The following is a 15,784-nucleotide window of genomic DNA, read 5'->3' on the forward strand; positions in this document are numbered from 1 at the left end:
AATGCAAGGTTGAAGAACTCAGACTGAAACCACTGTAGTCAAAATGGGTAAAAATAAATGGATTTTCAAAATGTAATAGAAGAAAATAACATTAGGACATAGTAGCAGACAGTAGCAGCAGAGATGGACCTAAGTAAGTCAAAGACGATCATATAGTTTTTAACTCTAATATTTTCAGTGTGTATGGCATAGGGGATTATTTTTTAAAGAGAGTTAAATACTCTGTGTGAATCTTCTCTTATAACTAAAAATCTTATGAAATCTCAGCTCAAATTTAGATTTTTATCTAAACTCATTGTAAAACACTGCATTTCAAGACTCAAAAAGAAGAACAGGATTTATTCTGTCCTTCATTTTGATGTAAACTACATTTTGAAGGATAATTTAGATTTCTTCAGTAAATAAAAATGTTGTATAAACCAAAAGAAGAATTAATTTACTAAGTATGAATAGAAAGGAAATACTGTATGTGTCTCATATACTACACATCACTCAGAAGAACACTTGGAAAGTCACCATTCATTTTTTCCAAAATGACTCGAGCCTTTCCTATTAGTAGAAAAAAATATAACCCTTAGTTCTTTTACCAGCTTCTAGCAAGCTGCCCTCATCGTCCTCGTATGGAGTCAACTGTATGTACTGTTAGCCACTTGCTAACAACAACAGCAACAACAAAAATAGCCAGTGCAGGAGACTTAAGAGATGTGGGTTTGATCCTTACATGGGGAACATCCCCTGGAGAAGGAAATGGCAACCCACTCCAGTATTCTTGCCTGGAGAATCCCATGGATAGAGGAGCCTGGCAGACTATGGTCCATAGCATTTGCAAAGAGTTAGACATGACTAAAGGGACTTAGCACAGCACAGCCATTATAGACAGATGTTCAGTTTGACTCTTAATTCTATTATTAGCATAACTCCAGCTGTAGGAGCTATCAGCTACGGTGATGCGTTGCAATGGAATGGAAAGCAGTTATGCTCCCAGAGTCTCTTTAATAAAGAGTCACTAACAGTAGCTGCTTATCATCCCAGTGCTGGCACTCCTTGGAAAGCAAATCAATGAGAATCAGCCTTCCCCACAAACGAGTTAGAATAACACAGGTGTAAGAAGATCGGAAGATTCTACTCCAGTCAGGTAAATGCAGTCATGAACAGGTCTACATTCTGTATATTTCAAACCTATATGAAAGTACTCTCTATGGAAATGCTTTACATTAGAACACAATAGGGAGTTAGAAGTAATAAGGAACTTTATCAAGGCTTTGGATATTGAGAATGGTGCTTCCAGAAAATTTCATCTAGCAGTGGTGGTGGTTGTTTAGTCGCTAAATCACATCTGACTCTTTTGTGACCCCATGGATTGTAACCCACCAGGCTCCTCTGTCCATGGGATTTCCCAGGCAAGGATACTGGAGTGGGTTGCCATTTCCTCCTCTAGGGGATCTTCCTGACTCAGGGATCAAACCTCTGTCTCCCGCATTGCAGACAGATTCTTCACTGCTGAGCCACCAGGGGATCCCTTATCTAGTGGTATAAGCACTGAAAAGAGAGAGGAGAAAAAGAATTTTAAAGAAGGAATTTAAAGGGTTTTGCAACTTTAAATCATTCTTAAATCTCACAGGGAAATTTTAGAAGGCTTTTGAAATAGGTATATTTCCTATAATATTGTCAATAAAAGAAATGCAAATAACAAAATTATATCTACAGTCTATTTAATTTTTAAGTGTATACAGGTTATATCTGCTTTGTGCTATTCAAGTCACTTGGTATAAACTTTTAATAGAATTGTAACCTCTCCTGTCTCTTTTCTCTGCTCACATTTCTACAGTTTAGGTGGCATTTAGAGGGCTAAATTATTGATTGGTCAGTGACTATGTCATTGAAACATAGCCCTACAGCTGTAGCTAGAGTCATCATTACATTTGCATTCAAAATAAAAGAGGTGGCTCATATTAATGACAGTTTTGGACATTTTATTTATTTTTTTCTCTATAACTGTCCTAAGGGAGTAATATCAATCACTACTAGTATATATATTTTAACAGTGTTTATTACCTTATGATATATTTATATCAGGAATATGATCCAAAAATATCATAGATTAGATCCTTGGATTTCATAAAGTCAAATTTATTCTTTCTCAGTCTCTGTGTTGATCTTGATGCTACCTCCTGCCAAGTGTATTTTCTGTAATTTAGAGGGAACTAGAGTTAATAGTCCCCGGGGTCAACCCTGCCTGATCTCCCACACATTCTGTATCCTTGCACGCCAAGGAATGTCCACTATGATGTTGATCCATCACTAAGATCCAACATCAGTCTTTACATGGAAGCCAGCCTGATTCAGATGTATTCTCAAGTCCAGACCACAGAAAAGAAAAAAACTTCAATTGTATGCCTCACATGCAGGGATGCTCTGGGCCCTGGGAGTCCCTACCCTGTATCATATGTTGGTTAAAAAGGTTACAAAAGGAAAGTCTAGAAATAAAAAGGAAGGTTCTAATTTTCCTCCCAACAAAATTAAATCTAAATGAATTTGTAGAGGGTGAGATATAAGTATTTAACTATAATTGATGCTGTTATTTTTTGTGAGCAAATAGTGGCTTAAATAGTATTGGCACCCTTGGTATCTCTCTCTCAGTTAATTTCTAAAAGATTTTACCTTAGAGGCATTATTGGGGTTAGGCCCAGAAGATCTGGGCCAATTTATCTCAGAAACTCACATTAATCTATTAATTTTCAGAGATTGTTTTATAATAGGAATGAAAATAATGGCGTAGAAAGAGAACTAGGTAGAAAAGAGCCAAGGAGTTTGCTGTAAAGAAATTTGTGCAGACATGATTTTTAAACTCTTCTTTGGGCTAATATATAATATTGCGTGTGTGTGTGTGCATTAGTTGCTCAGTCATGTCCAACTCTTTGCCATGGACTGTAGCCTCCCAGGCACCTGTATCCTCCAGGCAAGAATACTGGAGTGGGTTGCCATTTCCTTCTCCAGGGGATTTTCCCGACCCAGTGATTGAACCTGGGTCTCCTGCATTGCAGGCAGAAGCTTTACCATCTGAACTACTAGGGAAGCCCATGATATTTAATATTAATTATATTAATATTATATATATATATATATATATATACTATTAGTGCTTACTAATTACTATACAGTATCTTCATAGTCTTCATTGATGTAAGTTGTTATTTAAAACTTGTAGAATTATTTCTGCTTTTAAATTACGTCTTCTAGTTTTCTATGAATATCAGCATTCTAGTTGATTTGGGGACTTCGGTTTTTAGATCTCTGACAGCCCTGTCATAAAATAATGAGTAGCATTTGCCGTTTTTTAAATAGCTGATAGAGTATGCTTGACACGGGGATGTCTTTGTGATGGTTCCTCAGTGTCCTGTTCACTGTGATGCAGTCAGTTAACCCTTCCCAGCGCCCAGTCAAGGATCTAACTGACCCTGGTCTGTGCTGCTCCACGGGGAGCTGATTATTATTTCCTAGTAAGTCTCTACACAAGGACTTTTGCATGTATTAAGAGTATCAGTGAGACTAGAGATCACTGGTAACTATTTAAGATCAGTAAAAAAAAAAAGGTGCATTTCTTTCCATTCGGCCAGAGTTACATTCACAAATTGTAATTAGGGAGTGTAATTTGGCAGACTTGTCCATGAAATTCTCTTTCACACAGAGAAAGACCAAGATCATTAAATCCACGTAGTAAAGAACTGGAGCCCTCTTGCATTATTTATAGGTTTGATCTTATTTCTAAGCACAATTAGGTCTCGTGGTAACTAGCTCCCACTCACATTAAGCTTTTTCTCTTTTATTTCTACATGATCCATTTTCACTATTGTCTTTTTTTTTCTTTCGTAATACTATAGGAAAAAAAAAATTACTCCTCTAATTGCTCAGTCAGGTGATCATATTCTGTCTGCAGCGCTACCCAGCCATGGTCACTGTGGGAAAAGCCATGTTAATATGGCTCAATTTAATAAATAAGGCCTCAGAGCTCCTTGAACTGTTCATTACACAGAATCTAACAGCTTTCACTCCACTCGGGCATTGATCTTATTCTGTTTCCTGTAATGAACTTCTGTGTACGAATTTTCAATCTAGTCGTTTATTTCACTCTGATTATTCAGACAAAATGACAACTTGGCCTTACATGCTGAAGGGTAATCCACAGACCAATAGAATGCCTTCTTTTGGTGCATCTAGAATAGTAAGGGCATTTCATTCCTCTTCAAAAAAATGAAGATGAGCAACTCCATTCTGAATTCTATTAGATTTACTTCAGAACTGCATCAGTAGCCTTCCATTTACATGCTCATATATGCATAACCCAGATACCCATGTCCTTTTAGCTCAAACTAATGTTATCTATTCCTTTCATTTCAGAAACCTTTATTATTCTCCTCTTTAAAACGTAATTCAAAATTCAACTTACATGGAAACACTCTGGGATTGGCTCTACTTATTCTACTTATTAATCTTTTTATTTAAATTTATGGGATGTTTCAAAGATACACAAAAGTAGAGAGACTGATGTCTTGAATAGTAGCAGTGTAGTCATCACTGACATAACTTGAAAGGATTGTAACATGTTGTCACTCTTGGTCATCATCTGCTCCTCACACATGTGAAGAGATTTTGCTAGAGTATTTTAAAACAACGCCTAGTTAAGATACACATCTAATTTTTTAAACATAACCAAAGTATTATTATAACACTAAACAAAATTAAGTGTAATTCTTACCATGTCTAATATTCATACCACATTTAACTGTCCCCCATTGTCTCAAAATTGTCTGTTTACAAGCAGTTTGTTCCAATTTGGATTCATGAATGTCTCCACATTGCATTTGCTTAGAATATTTCTTCAGTGACCTTTAATATAACAATTTGTTCTCCTTTCTTCAGAGCATTGACTTGTTGAAGAAACTGGCTTTCTTACTTATCTTTCCAACATTTCCTCAGTATTGTTGGGCTGAGCTTGCCTTGCTTAATTTACAAGTAACCCCCAAGGTAGTCACATGGATATCTTCTAGGCTTTCAGCCTACTAGAAGCTACCCATCCGTGACACTTAAATAACTTCTGTGCTTCGTATAAATAAGATAACATTATAAATAAAACAGATTGATATAATCAGCATAGAGTTAAAGAAGGAATTTTGCTTTAAAATAATTGTTTTTACATATGCTGACCTCACTAAGAAGCTTTCATGCTCATTTTAATGGTAATTTATCCATAGGGCAGCATGGGTTTGGGCCATCTTCCTAATAATGCCTCAGCCCAAAGGAAAAACTTGCGTAATCATTATTCACAAGATACACAGCCTGCACCTGTAAATACAAGTGTCTGTGTATATGTAGCTTTCTCATGTGCTAGGAAACCATGCTTAGGATGATGCATCTTTTCTACAGTTAAAACCACCCTATTTTCAGTGTCTTATGCTTAAAGATGATTTCTAAGATTTGTAAAGTTAAGAACTCAGATGGTTTCCTTTCCAAACATTTATATTTTCTTCACCCTAATAGCAGGAAGTTCATTTCAGATTACATTCCTATTTGAATTGTTGTATTTCCTCCAAGTCAGAATAGAAACAAGTTGAGATGTATGATAAGTTTCAATATATTGTACAAATGGTGCTGTTGCTGCTTGTTTGGATAACATTGCGTAAGTAATTCATTCAAAATACACTGCCTAAACTCTCAGATAAAGGGAGTGGAGTGCTGAGTGGGTTTCTGAGAACAAATATGGGAATTTTACGCATTTTTTTCTTTTGAACTACTTGAAATACTTTTTGAGAGTTTGCATACTACAGGAATATAAGCTTTAGATTTATGTAAATGATATAGATTTGCACAGAAGAAATTAGTTTCTAGAATCGTGTTGATAGTAGTTTTACTTTATTTTGGTTTTTCATGTCCCTTAATGTGATGATGGTTGGAACAATTGTGAAAAAAAATTTATAAGAGAGAACCTTATAAAACCTTAATGGAGTACCCAAGGCAATTGCATTTAGTTTAAAAGATTTATAGTCAAGTCTGTATTTCAGAGAGCCAAATTGGATGCTTAGATAAAACTCATCTTTTTTCAAAGAACATAAATTTAGTTTTGTAGATTTTTTTTCTTTTAGTTATAAACAGTGTGACTATCAACAGCTTAAAACTCTTATGGTTAAATTTCTTATTTTACAAAATAATAATTTTTGAGGTTCCTACATATCCTGATGAGTAAAGATCTAATATTTTCCTCTTTATCAATCCTTCCTCTTACGCATCCTTGGGGGCAACTTTGGCTGCAAACCATCAGAGCTTCTATTGTATAAAGTGTTCAAGCAGGTGTAGAGAGAATTGAAAAATCACATAAGCTTATTAATACACTGCATTTTGTGGATTCCTCCTATCCACAGTTAACAGTCCTCCCACCTACCTGGATGCTCATTTTGGTCTACTCCTTGTACCCCTTAGCTCATTCCCGCGTGCTCAGCCATTGTCAAGCTTTGGGAAATTGGGCACCAGAGGACCTTCAGTTTTAGTCACCAGTCTCAGGCAAACATATCCTAGTGACTTGAATACTCAGGCTTGTAGGCCTTAAGCTTGAATGGGCATGAGGACCATCCGAGTAACTTGAAAATAAATGCATATTCCCTGGCCCCACACATAGAGATCTCATCCAGGAGCTTTGGAATGAATCCAGAAATCTTCAACTTGAATAGCATTCCAGGAGTATCTGATGCCTCTGGAAATACACTGCCTACTAGAGCACTGGTCTCATTTCACTGATGCATGTTTGAATCACCAGGGAGCTTTAAAAATGATATTAATGCCTGGGACCCTGGCCTCAACAAGTTAAATCCGAATTTTGGAGTTTAGCAAGGGCATGCGCGTGTTCCCAAAGTTATCCAGGTGATGATCATCTGCAGCTTGATGTGAGACAGTCTACCCAAACCCATGTTCATCAAGTTGGTGATGCCATCCAACCATCTCATCCTCTGTCATCCCCTTCTCCTCCTGCCCTCATTCTTTCCCAGCATCAGGGTCTTTTCAGATGAGTCAGCTCTTCACATCAGGTGGCCAAAGTATTGGAGTTTCAACTTCAACATCAGTCCTTCCAATGAACACTCAGGACTGATCTCCTTTAGGATGGACTGGTTGGATCTCCTTGCAGTCCAAGGGACTCTCAAGAGTCTTCTCCAAAACCACACTTCAAAAGCATCAATTCTTTGGCACTCAGCTTTCTTCACAGTCCAACTCTCACATCCATACATGACCTGCTGGAAAAACCATAGCTTTGACTAGATGGACCTTTGTTGGCAAAGTAATGTCTCTGCTTTTTAATATGCTGTCTAGGTTGGTCATAACTTTCCTTCCAAGGAGTAAGCGTCTTTTAATTTCATGGCTGTTGATAAGGAAGCAATGGTACATATACACTATGGATTACTACTCAGCCATTAAAAAGAATTTATTTGAATCAGTTCTAATGAGATGGATGAAACTGGAGCCCATTATACAGAGTGAAGTAAGCAAGAAAGATAAAGACCAATACAGTATACTAATGCATATATATGGAATTTAAAAAGATGGTAACGATAACCCTATATGCAATCAGAAAAAGAGACACAGATGTATAGAACAGACTTTTAGACTCTGTGGGAGAAGGTGAGGGTGGGATGTTCAGAGAGAACAGCATTGAAACAAGTATACTATCAAGGGTGAAACAGATCACCAGCCCAGGTTGGATACATGAGACAAGTGCTCAGGGCTGGTACACTGGGAAGACCCCGAGGGATGGGATGAAGAGGGAGGTGGGAGGGGGGATCGGGATGGGGAACACATGTAAGAAAAAAAAATTAAAAAAATAAAAAGCAGGAAAAAAAATTCATGGCTACAATCACCATCTGCAGTGATTTTGGAGCCCAGACAAATAAAGTCAGCTACTGTTTCCACTGTTTCCCCATCTATTTGCCATGAAGTGATGGGACCAGATGCCATGATCTTAGTTTTCTGAATGTTGAGTTTTAAGCCAATTTTTTCACCCTCCTCTTTCACTTTCATCAAGAGTCTCTTTAGTTCTTCACTTTCTGCCATAAGGGTGATGTCATCTGCATATCTGAGGTTATTGATATTTCTCCTGGCAATCTTGATTCCAGCTTGTGCTTCCTCCAGCCCAGTGTTTCTCATGATATGCTCTGCATATAAGTTAAAAAAGCAGGGTGACAATATATACAGCCTTGATGTACTCCTTTTCTTATTTGGAACCAGTCTGTTGTTCCTTGTCTAGTTCTAACTGTTGCTTCCCAGGGAGCTTTAAAAATTATATTAATGCCTGGGACCCTGCCCTCAACCAGTTAAATCAGAATGTTGGAGTTTAGCAAGGGCATGCGCATGTTCCCAGAGCTATCCAGGTGATGATCATCTGCAGCTTGATGTGAGAGCCTCTACCTGGCACTGATCTGATGACGACAGTCCACCAGACAACTCTTCTTCCAAGAGGTGAGAGTCTCTTGGAGCACTTAATATTTTTTCCTGCCACATCAACTTCCTAAAGTCTACCATTCTCCACTCAACCAGGTTTTCATACCTTTAAAATTCATGGACCTCTGTTCGTTTCATACAAATTGGCTCTTCCAGTGTTGTGCATATTAAATGAAGAGAGATCTAGAACTAAGAAATAAGTGTTTTCACCTGCATTTGCCCAATTAATGCAACTTTTCCTAGAGCAGTACCAACAAGTTGTGTTCACTGTACACAGAGAAAGTCTTCCTTGGATAAAGCTGTTAAATCTTTTTACACACCCCATCACACACTCCTGTATTATAGGGTGTTAAGTTTTAGCATTCAGATCCAGAGCATCCTATCTAACCTGGGGCCCTGTGTGCCTTAATGATAATTTAGAATCAAAATGTCAGGCTCCTTCACCTTCTTTTCATGATGATAGAGTTCTGAGCAGAGCAGAGACCAGCTGCAGTGTCAGTCTAGACCATAAAGCTGAAAGGGCCATGTAAATCAGTCTGACTGGGCCATTTAAGCTGGTTCAATGAAGACTTAACTTTAGGACCAAGGTCTAAATGTTTCTTCTGCTTCCCCAATAAAAAATGAATTATTTCTAAAACCAATAGGGGGGAAATGGCTGCAGGAGGAAAGAGGACTTAGATATCACTTGCTCTTTTTAAGACATTTTTACCTTTAAAGCAATTTTATGTCTATGTTCAATAGGTAATAAAACAATGACTAGGTTTTAAAAATTCAGTCGAACAATATCTTGGGAAAACTAAAATATGTAAACCAAAATTATTTGACCCTTTTTTGAGACTCCATGTGCAGTTATTGGAAATGTCAACTATGGTGTGATAGATTAAGATTGCTAAAAGTTTTGTCTTAATTTTTTTAACTGGAGGATAATTGCTTTGTGTTGGTTTCTGCCGTACGCCAGCATGAATCAGCCATAAGTATTCGTATGTTCCCTCCCTCTTAAACCTTCTTCCCGCCTTGCGCCCCATCCCACCCCTCTCGGTTGCCGCAGAGCACCAGGTTGAGCTACCTGTGTTATACAGCAACTTCCCACTAACTATCTGTTTTACATATGGCAGTATATACATTTCAGTGCTACTGTCTCAATTCGTCCCACCCTTGTCCTCATTTTAATCTCATGGTTGTTATTTGTGCATGCGAAGAACTTGTACACAGAGGGAAGTAGGGAGGGACTTTGACACTGCCCTCTCCCATTAATCATTAATCGCTTCAAAGCCATCACAAGAAGCTTTCAATGTAATTTTAGAAGGAAACATGCTTCTTTTATGCAAATGGAGCTCTGTGACAAGCTTCATAAACATTCTTCCTCACCCAAACCTTCCAAAGAGTTGACTGCCACTAAGACCCTTCTATGGGCTTCCTAGCTGGCACAGTGGTAAAGAATCTGCCTGCCAATGCAGGAGACGTGGATTGGATCCCTGGATCAGGAAGATACCATGGAGTAGGAAACGGCAATACCTTCCAGTATTCTTGCCTGGTAATTTCCATGGGCAGCAGAGCCTATTTTCTCTTTTAAATAATTCATTTCTAAATATAATCCACATATGACTTAATATCCTTGAAAGTGAGTATTAGTTGCTTAATTATGTCTGACTCTTTGCAGTCCCATGGACTGTAGCCCGCCAGGTTCCTCTGTCCTTGAAATTCTCCAGGCAAGAATTGTGGAATGGATGCCCTTCTCCAGGAGATCTTCCTGACCCAGGGATTGAACCCAGGTCACCCTGCATTGCAGGCAGATTCTTTACCATCTGAACCACCAGGGAAGCCCCAAAATCCTTAATAACATCTAATAAAAACTGCTGTGTACGTATGTTTGCTTCTGTTGTGTCTTACGGTTGTCTGTTATTTTTAAAATGCTATAGGATCAATTTAATGACCACTGTGATTACTAGAAACACTCCTACCAGATTTCTGCTGCAAATAAAGAATCAAAAGAGGATTTCTCCGACTAAGTAAAACAATGTTAGGTTAATTCCTGACTAAGGGTAAGTACAGACATTCAAATTCGTGATAAATAGCCCTTTGCTTTTCCTTTAGCCATCACTTGTCGAAAGCAAGATGGAGGGCAGGCTAGCATCCATGAATGCCTCCGGTATGCAGGCCCTGTGCCAGCGCTTACCCAAGCCTGCCAGATGCCTTGCCAAGATGACTGTCAGCTCACCAGCTGGTCCAGATTTTCTTCATGCAATGGAGACTGTGGCGCAGTTAGGACCAGAAAGCGCACTATCGTTGGTAAGAATAATTGGGATACCAAAGCCAGCTCTTGCCAAGGCAGAAAAACATAATAAAACATCAGAACAAGATAGTTCTGACAATGTATTTGGAAAATGCATGGTTATGCCTTATTCTTAATGTCCTAACACTTAATATGGCAGTGGATTCAGAGCTGGATTTTAACATAAGGTAGCCGAGACAGATGCATTGTGTACTTTTAGTAGAAAAAGTAGCCTTGGAAATTGAACTCTGTCTGCCTAAACAATCTGTGCTAGATTACTTTTTTGGTTTAAACATGTACCTTTGTTGAATTACCAGTAGACTGTGAGGTGCTGAGAAAAAAAGTTTCTTAGAAACACAGGAAGAGGTTGAGACTTGACTTTCTTAAGTCGTCCTCCTTGTCACAACCTCAGATTATCCTTCATCATCTAGAAGAAAAATACGACATTAATTCTGTATCTGAAAGCTTTATTTTAAAAGATAGTCACAGTGGTAAAAAGCATAACGAGCAGAAACAGGAGCCATCATGCTGAACTAAACTCTGATGCATTCAAAAATACTGTCAGTGGCCAAAGAAACCTAAAAATATTCATGCTAGTAGAGTATTCAGAATTTGAAGTGGTAAGATGAACCAGCTGTCATAATGAAGACTATTGAAAACTGTATAAGGCAGCTTATGAAAGTTAAATATATATGTAAGACATATGTAACTAGTTATGTGCAATATAATTAATATATATGGCATAAATATATGTAATCTAATTAAAATAATGGTTTTATTCAGGCACATATCACTATTGTACTCATTGTTTATCTTACAAGAGAATTTATTTAGATTTACACATAAACTATATCTAATATTTGTATTTGATATTAAACATTTTAATATCATTATTCCCTACATTAATCACCAAGTTTGTCAAAAGGATTGTTCTTCAGGACTATTGAAAGATGTGAAATCACAATCAGAAAAGTAAATGCGAAACTCTGATTTTCTGAACTATAACCCCTTATATAACTATACCATCTATTTGGACTTAACAGAAAGTTAGTTAACTGTGTGGGTCTGTGCAGTGACTGTCTCTCTTCATGACATATTTTTGTACAGATTATAAAGGAGATATTTATGCAGTTACTTCAGACTCCCCAGTCAGTGAAAGAATGTGATCATTTGAGAGGATTTTAATCCTTTCGAGGAGTGTAAAATTCAGCACAACAGTTAGTGCCTTATTCAAAATGGGCTATTTTTAATTGAGAAGAAAAAAGAAAATTTTCACCGTGCAAAGCACCCAGTGCTAACAAAAACCTACATAAAAAGCACTGCAGAGGGAGAAACTAGCATTTATTTATAGGCTACAGTTGAATACAGTTAAAAATAAAGAAAGGAAGGTAGGAAAGAAAAAAAAAAACTTAGGGATGCTTGGTATTAATAACAGTGTTTTCTAACTTAATTTTCTCCATAGGAAAAAGTAAGAAGAAGGAAAAATGTAAAAATTCTCATCTGTACCCCCTGATTGAGACGCAGTATTGCCCCTGTGACAAGTATAATGCACAGCCTGTGGGAAACTGGTCCGACTGCATTTTGCCAGAGGGGAAAGCGGAAGTGTTGCTGGGAATGAAGGTCCAAGGAGATACCAAGGAGTGTGGTCAAGGATACCGCTACCAGGCGATGGCGTGCTATGACCAGAACGGCAGGCTCGTGGAGACGTCCAGGTGCAACAGCCACGGTACTGCAGTTCTTCCTCACTCTCATACATTTGTTATCTTTGGGGTTGAAACGCACGTGTCTCAGAGTGGAGGGAAATGAAAGGTTACCGAGGTGAGTTCTACACGGAACACTGGGGCACCACCACGCTGTGTGCCTGTCATTCATATATAACAGGACATTCAGTGGCACTTGTCTCGTTGTCCAGAAGTTGGCAACAAAGTCCCAAAGTTGGTGACAGGGAAGCCTTGCTGTGCAGTGCTTAGTCGTTCCGTCATGTCCAACTCTTTGTGACCATATGGACTGGAGCCCGCCAGGCTCCTCTGTCCATGAGATTCTCCAGGCAAGAATACTGGAGTGGGTTGCCGTGCCCTCCTCCAAGGGATCTTGCCAACCCAGGGATTGAACCCAGGTCTCCTGCACTGCAGGCAGATTCTTTACTGACTGAACCACCAGGGAAACCTTACATGTACGCAGAATGGTGCCAGAGACCTCCTCTGGGGCTGATTCAGGGTCTGCTGAGTAGGCTTGACAATCCCCAGCAAGTCTGTGTACAGACATGGGAGGAGTACAGAAGATGTGAGTATAATTTGAGAATAATTTTGAACTAGACAGACTTTTAAGAACTGAACTGGCAAGATTCGTGATGTGCCTAAGGTACATTCAGTGGCAGAGGAGAAAGATTGAAAGCCGTAATTCATGAAAACTCGAGCATGTTTTGTTTATTCATCATTAAGTTGAGACTGGCCCACACAAACAAAACCAGAAAAAGGTACATAGAGTTAGGAAACTTTTGTTTTCTAAAGAAACAAAAGGCATATCAAAAAACGAAGCTAAGATACTGTGTTGATGAGTTGCCGAAAGTTTGTAAAGAGTAGTTTTGACCAAAGTATGTAGTGAACTCTGGTTCTATGTCATAATACAGTCAGCTTTAAGCAATATTTCTTCATTCTTTTAATGTATCTGTCATTTTATTATGGAATGAGATCAGTCTCCTATGGGTCAGCCTGAATCACAGATGTCATTTGAGGATGTCACAGATGTCACAAAATATTTTTGTACCAATATTTGCCAACATTGGACAGTGATCTTCCTCCCTTCATGGAGGTGACCTGAGAAAGATGAACTGAACTACTAGGAGAGAGGTACATGGTAGCTGCCCGCCAACCTTGCTGAAATAACTTCTGCTATCAGAACAGAACTCCTCCAGTTTTATTATGTATCTCAGAAGACAACATGAACTAATAGGATCATCTCACATGATACTTATGGAATCTCTTAAATCTGTTACCAAAATGAAGTTTCCAAAAACCCTGACTTTTTTTTTTAACCTTATTTCATAATTACTGTTATATCAAAGTCTAGTGATAGGAGCCCCCATTATAAGACTCCATTATGTTGAAGCTCTGGATATAAGAATTTTGCAGGTTAGTATATGTGCATTTCTAAATTTAAGACTATTCTATGCATTTAGAACAATATTAAGTTTAGTATGCCTTGAAAAACTTCTGTAATTGCTTTTTTATTCTCTGTATCAAATAACATTTTTGTTGTTTGGTTGCTAAGTCAGTGTATCCAACGCGACCCCATCAACTGCAGCGCACCAGGCTCCTCTGTCCTTTACTATCTCCCAGACTTTGCTCAAGTCCACTGAGTCATTGATGCTATCTAACCATCTCATCCTGTGCCACCCCCTTCTCTTTTAGCCTTCAATCTTTTCCAGTATCACGGTGTTTTCCAAAGAGTCAGTTCTTTGCATCACGTGGGCAAAGTATTGGATCTTCAGCATTAGTCCTTCCAGTGAATATTCAGGACTGATTTCCTTTAGGATTGACTGCTTTGATCTCCTTGTTGTTCAAGGGACTCGCAGGAGTCTTCTCCGGCACCACTGTTCCAAAGCATCAATTCTTTGGCACTCAGCCTTCTTTATGGTTCAACTCTAATAGCTGTACATGACTATTGGAAAAACCATAGCTTTGACTATACAGATCTTTGTTGGCAAAGTGATGTTTCTGCTTTTGAATATGCTGTCTAGGTTTGTCATAGCTTTCCTATCAAACGTCTAAAGACGCAAAGAGCATGCGTCTTTTCATATCATGGCTACAATCACTGTCTGCAGTGATTTTGGAGCCCAAGAAAATAAAATCTATCACCACTTCCACATTTTCCCCTTCTATTTGCCATGGAGTGATGGGACCAGATGCCATGATGTTAGTTTTTTGAATGTTGAGTTTCCAAACCAGCTTTTTCACTCTCCTCTCTTCACCCTCCTCAAGAGGCTCTTTAGTTCCTTTTCACTTTCTACCATTAGAATGGTATCATCTGCACATCTGAGACTTGATATTTCTCCTGCAATCTTGATTCCAGCTTGTGCTTCATCCAGGCTGGCATTTCATGTGATGTACTCTTCATAGAAGGTAAATAGCATAGGTGCTATAAATAGCAGGAAAAATGTAAATGCACTTCCCATTCTGAGGTGATATGATGATAATGAGGAAGATCCATAGTTAGTCATTAAAATGTAAAATTGAAGATCACTTTAAAATTGTTTCTCCTGACTTGTAGCATGTAAGTGTTTGCTCACATTCTAAATTGTTACTCGTAGTGAATCAGCAAGATAATCATTTGTTTTTAATATAGCCTGTAAACTTTCAGAATGACTCTCATCTGTTCTCTCTTTTACCCTGATTTGCTAATTAGATGCATGAGCACTTCAGTCAACCGCTTAACAGTCAATCTTATTTTTAGACAAAAAAAGAAAAAAAACTTTAAAAATATCTTGTGACTCTCGTGAAAATGTTTCAGTTCAGTTCAATTGCTCAGTCGTGTCCGACTCTTTGTGACCCCATGGACTGCAGCACACCAGGCTTCCCTGTCCATCACCAACTCCTGGAGCTTGTGCAAACTCATGTTCATGGAGTCGGTGATGCCATCCAACCATCCCATCCTCTGTTGTCCCTTTCTCTTCCTGCCCTCAATCTTTCCCAGCATCAGGATCTTTTCCAGTGAGTCAGCTCTTCACATCAGGTGACCAAAGTATTGGAGTTTCAGCTTCAGCATCAGTCCTTCCAATGAATATTCAGGACTGATTTCCTTTAGGATTGACTGCTTTGACCTCCTTGCAGTTCAAGGGACCCTCAAGAGTCTTCTCGACAAAAATGTTTGATCCCTTGAAAAAAGTACAACTACAGAAAAAACTGAAATTGACCAAAATCAGTAGACTTCCTGCCTTAGCACTGTCAATTCAAAGCGTGAAGAATTCAGTACTGTATTTTAAAAGAAAAGCACATCTAGGAAAAAGGTGGGTCCCTGGAAGCACTGAACTTC

The 15,784-nt window shown here is 38.4% G+C and overlaps 1 protein-coding gene across 1 annotated transcript in view; it reads left to right on the forward strand.

The window, feature by feature from the left end:
• The window catches only part of THSD7A (thrombospondin type 1 domain containing 7A), a 446,988-nt gene that overhangs the window by 373,050 nt on the left and 58,154 nt on the right, over nucleotides 1-15,784 (forward strand). The window contains exons 12-13 of the mRNA XM_070470953.1: nucleotides 10,576-10,770; nucleotides 12,216-12,479. Coding sequence (XP_070327054.1) covers nucleotides 10,576-10,770; nucleotides 12,216-12,479 — 459 coding nt within the window. The remainder of the gene's footprint in view (nucleotides 1-10,575; nucleotides 10,771-12,215; nucleotides 12,480-15,784) is intronic.

Source organism: Odocoileus virginianus, chromosome 1 (genome assembly GCF_023699985.2).
Source record: "Odocoileus virginianus isolate 20LAN1187 ecotype Illinois chromosome 1, Ovbor_1.2, whole genome shotgun sequence".
NCBI lineage: Eukaryota > Metazoa > Chordata > Mammalia > Artiodactyla > Cervidae > Odocoileus > Odocoileus virginianus.